This window comes from Mandrillus leucophaeus, unplaced genomic scaffold (assembly GCF_000951045.1).
Source record: "Mandrillus leucophaeus isolate KB7577 unplaced genomic scaffold, Mleu.le_1.0 Scaffold216, whole genome shotgun sequence".
NCBI classification, from domain to species: domain Eukaryota; kingdom Metazoa; phylum Chordata; class Mammalia; order Primates; family Cercopithecidae; genus Mandrillus; species Mandrillus leucophaeus.
The window spans coordinates 5,141-9,605 of record NW_012102210.1 but is presented as its reverse complement, the minus strand read 5'-3'; the positions used below and the strand labels follow the sequence as shown (position 1 = coordinate 9,605).

At 49.7% G+C, this 4,465-nt stretch overlaps 1 protein-coding gene across 1 annotated transcript in view; it reads left to right on the top strand.

Moving 5' to 3' along the window:
- Positions 1-4,465, top strand: part of LOC105540139 (beta-adducin) — a gene marked incomplete at its 3' end in the record, with an annotated part of 32,508 nt that overhangs the window by 22,990 nt on the left and 5,053 nt on the right. Inside the window, exons 7-8 of the mRNA XM_011980631.1 lie at positions 2,141-2,290; positions 3,764-3,907. Of these exons, the coding sequence (XP_011836021.1) occupies positions 2,141-2,290; positions 3,764-3,907 (294 nt within the window). The remainder of the gene's footprint in view (positions 1-2,140; positions 2,291-3,763; positions 3,908-4,465) is intronic.

Sequence of the window (4,465 nt, the reverse complement as noted above, 5' to 3'; positions counted from 1 at the left end):
GTCAGTGGGATGTGAACCAGTGGGGTAAGCAGACTTAGACCATGGTGGCAAGGAGAGGTTTGGCGGAGATGACTCTGTCCTCAGCAGGAGTGCAGCATGCATCAAGCCCAGGGGCATACAAGAGCCCTGTGCATGCATTTGGGAGGACAGGTGAGTGGCCGAGTCTGACTCAAGTGTTCAGTATCTGGAGGTGACCGTGGAAGGGGATAGGGTCCAGGTGATAAATGGCATGGAAGATCTTGTTATGGTGTTTTGGCTTTATTCTGCTGGACACGCAGAGCCACTGAAGTGCAAGCAGGGGAGTAATGCAAGCAGGTTTCCATTGTAGAAGGATCACTCTGAAAGCTGTGTGGAGGCCAACTGACACCTAGGTGGGGTTATTACAGCAAGCTGAGAAGGAAATTCCGGGCCTCTGTGCTTAGTAGGCCTGGTGATCAGTTGGGTTGGGAGTATGGGATTGAATTTGAGGGGCTGGTGGGATATTCAAGAGATGTCAGTTGACATTTGGTTATTCTAGGTTCAGAAGAGATGCAGGCTAGAGATACAGGTTTGAGTCATGGGCATGAGATGTTTATGGAGTGTGTGTTGACGTAGGGCTGCTGTGTGTGGTTGTAGTTTGTGCACTGCACAAGGGAGCCTGGCTAATAAGGAAGAGAAGAGAGAGTGAAATCCAACCTGTACTCCACTCACTGTGTCCTAGCATTGGGCTTCTGTTTTGAATTTGCACAAAGGCAATACCCACACATCAAGCCCTATGTCCCTGGGCTGTCCTCAAGAAGGAGTACCTGCTTTCCCATTTGTACAAAGGCACTATATGGGAGGGTGGCTGTTGATTTAGGCTGTGGAAGTTCTTGAGTGACAACAGATCACACATCCAATGATAAGATATAAAATATGTAAGATCAGAGAGAGATCATCTGAGAGAGGGAATTCTAAACAGGCCACATGTCCGAGGAAGTGGGGGAGCTGGGCTGAAGGAAACTGGAGGCCAGCACTCCATACTCGGGTTTAAAGTACCTGAGGTGGGAGAGTTGCTGCAGCTTTTAGGGGTCACGCTGCCTTGACGTCTGTGAAATTCACTTAAAATGGGATATTGTAAGTGGAGATTTGTTGAACATCTTCCTGATGCTTCTGTATAAGCAAACGCCAGCAGCACATCCCTCCGCCCACATTAGTGTCAGTCTCCCTGCTTTGATGCCCATCTTGTCTGCCTGGGCTTCCTGGAGTGGGAGTGATGGGCAATTTGAGGAACTGCTCTGTGTGCCACATTCAGAATGTCATGGCTGCCTCAGTTTTAAGGGCTAAATTTGTGGTGAGTTTTAGAGACTATCATCTGGCTTGTTAACGTCCAGGGAACAACTGCAGTCAGTGAAGTTAGGTTAACTCGCAGCTGCCGGGAGATTGCACTCCAGGAAGCCGGGGAGGTGTTCAGTGAGAGTGCACTGGGAGGGGCTGGCTTCGGGATTTGGATTTGTGCTGGGTGATTTGAGAGAGAGTTCTGTTTACCTTGGATTGTGGGCTTTCAGGACATGGGAAATTCTGTGATTAAATATTTTACTGCTTTTTATCCAGGAGGCAGGGGAGTAGGGGTGCAGAGTGAGGCTAGAGCTGTCATTGTAAAGCAGCCGCAGCCTCTTTGCGCCTTATTGAGAAAGGGCTCAATGTAGACATTACTCCCCCTGGAAGGCCTCTCAGATGCTCTGCTGGGATGAAAGACTCCCTCTGTCTCTGTCTAGAGAATTCTGTGCATGACTCTTTTCTAGCACTTTGCTACCACATGTGTGGTCTGTGAATCACTTGAGAACTTGTTAGAAATGCAGGCTCTCAGGCCCCTCTCAGCCTCTGAATCAGAACCTGCATTTGACTGGGCTTTGGGTGATTCTCATGCACAGTCAAGTCTGAGAAACTCTGCTCTCGCATTTCTCCTGCTGAATTACAATCGTCTGTGTTCCTGTTAGACTGTGCGCTCACTGAGGGCAGGAACTGGTTTGTTTTCTTCCAACACCAAGTCCATCATTGCTTATGGTGTCTGGAATGTGTGAAGATAGGTGGGTGGCACATGCTGGGCCCACCAGCTGGGAGAGGAGTGAGGGGCCTCCGCCACCCTGTTGCCATAAGTCTCTCTTCTTCCCTGGCGCAGATCAAGGTGAACATTCTGGGAGAGGTGGTGGAGAAGGGCAGCAGCTGCTTCCCAGTGGACACCACGGGCTTCTGTCTGCACTCGGCCATCTATGCAGCCAGGCCCGACGTGCGCTGCATCATCCACCTGCACACACCGGCCACAGCAGCGGTGAGTGGGCTCCTTCTCAGCCACCCAGGGAAAGACATAAGGCAGCCGAGGTTGTAGCAATCTCGTCACTTTAAACAGTCTGGAAAGATCTAGAACTCAGGCCAAGGTGAAGCGAAAGACCTCCCAACGTGGAAACGCCCAGCCTCTCCACCTTTCTGACTACTAAAGTCATAGCATAACGTGAAGACATGGAATGTCTGTTGCATTGTGTCCCCACCCTGCTGCATACACAAGCTGGGACCCCTTGCCCAGGGGACAGTGCCTTCTAAGTTTCTACTCAGGTCAGTCCTGTTGGACCAAGGGGTGGGGCCTGCCCCCACGAAGCCAGGCTCTGGTGAGGAGATATATTGACAGAGGACACAACCAGTTGGTGGGAACTTGGACTGTGTCCACTTTCCCATAGCTCAGCGTAGGCTGAGAGTAGGGGACATTGCAAACAAAACTGAGAGGGAATAGAAAGAAGAGCCTCAAGGAGCAGGTTGTCCCCCCCTGGTCATTTCTCCATGTGTGCCTAAGGCCCTGCGATGTTACTTAGACAGACGGCAGACAACCAGTTCTGGGCACTCCCCCCGAACCCCACCCTACCCTGCTGACCCCTAGGCCACACACCTACAGGGACAAAGTAGGCTGACTTGTTATCAGCCCGTTTTCTCAGCAAAGTACACTGGTTATGAGCACTCAGACCTTCCAGAATTTGATCTAAGATGTGAAGATGTATTTGTGCCGAGTATGCATCTTTGCAGAGCTCAGGGCTGAGTCAGGGCAGAATGAGTGAAGGAGGGCAAGGGTTCTTCTAAACCCCTCCATGCTCCTTGCTTAAAAAAAAAATATTGCACACTCTATCCACCATGAGCAGCTCACTTTTAATAAGTGGTGGGGCAATGGGTTACAACCTGTGTTTCAACCCTGGTCCCCAGCACTTGTATTATCCCAGTCCCAGGGGCAAGAGATTGCTTTTGAGGTGGGACCTTTGTATTGGGTAGCTAATAATTTCATTCCTTTTAACATGGGACTTTTCAGTGGGCCTCTCTCTTTGTCAAAAGTCATGATCTTGTCTGCACTGAAACCAAAGCTGAGGGTCTCCAGCCTACCCCAAGAGATCTGGGCTCTGCTTACCCTAGCCTGGTGCAAACTCCACCACAGCCTGCCCCTTCCCAGAGTTATATGACAAAAGCAAAGCTGTGTGAGGCAGGGGAAGTGGGAGGGGCAGCAATAGGTCTCTGGAGTGCATTCTTTCTAGCAATTCTAAAAGATGATATGTTGACGTGGCTGCTGTGAAAGCAGTGATGAAAAGACGCTAGAGCAAGCCACGTGACAGCACACCCAAGCCAGGTGGTGGAGGAGCCCAGGCCTTTCTTGTGCCTGCTCCCCACCCTCACTCCTCACCAGCCCCCAGAGTGGAGCTGGACTGTTCTGCTCTGAGGAAAGGGCTGGGAGGCCTGCAGGTGCTAACCATGCCATTGTCTCTCTAAGGTGTCGGCCATGAAGTGGGGCCTCCTGCCTGTCTCCCACAATGCCCTGCTGGTGGGGGACATGGCCTATTACGACTTCAATGGGGAAATGGAGCAGGAAGCCGATCGGATCAACCTGCAGAAGTGCCTTGGACCCACCTGCAAGGTTAGCTTAGCTCTTCTGGGACAATAATCTGGAGTGGCATTATCAAAAGCCATCATCACAAAAGTGACATGTGTTCTTTGGACAATAAGGGAGGAAGAGAGGGGGGAAAAAAAAGAAAGATCTCCCTATCTCACTACCCTGAGATTTTGCTGTGCACCCCAAATATATTCAAATTTATATTTGCAAAACTAGGATCATAAAATAAGTTGTTTTTCCCTCAGCAATATATAGTAATTACCTGGGTATGTTATTAAATATTTTCTCTAACACCATTTTAAATTATTAAATTTAATTAAATTATAGTACAACTACTCACAGACTTCATTATGTGAATAGTTGTGCTATACTTTACCTGAATACTCTTCTGTGGTTGAACATTAGAAGGTATTTTCCAGCTAGGTTCAGGGCTCACACCTGTAATCCCAACACTTTGGGAGGCCAAGGCGGGTGGATCACCCGAGCCCAGGAGTTCAAGACCAGCCTGGGCAACGTGGCCAAACCCTGTCTCAACAAAAAATACAAAAATGAGTGAGGCTTGGTGGTATGCACCTGTGGTCC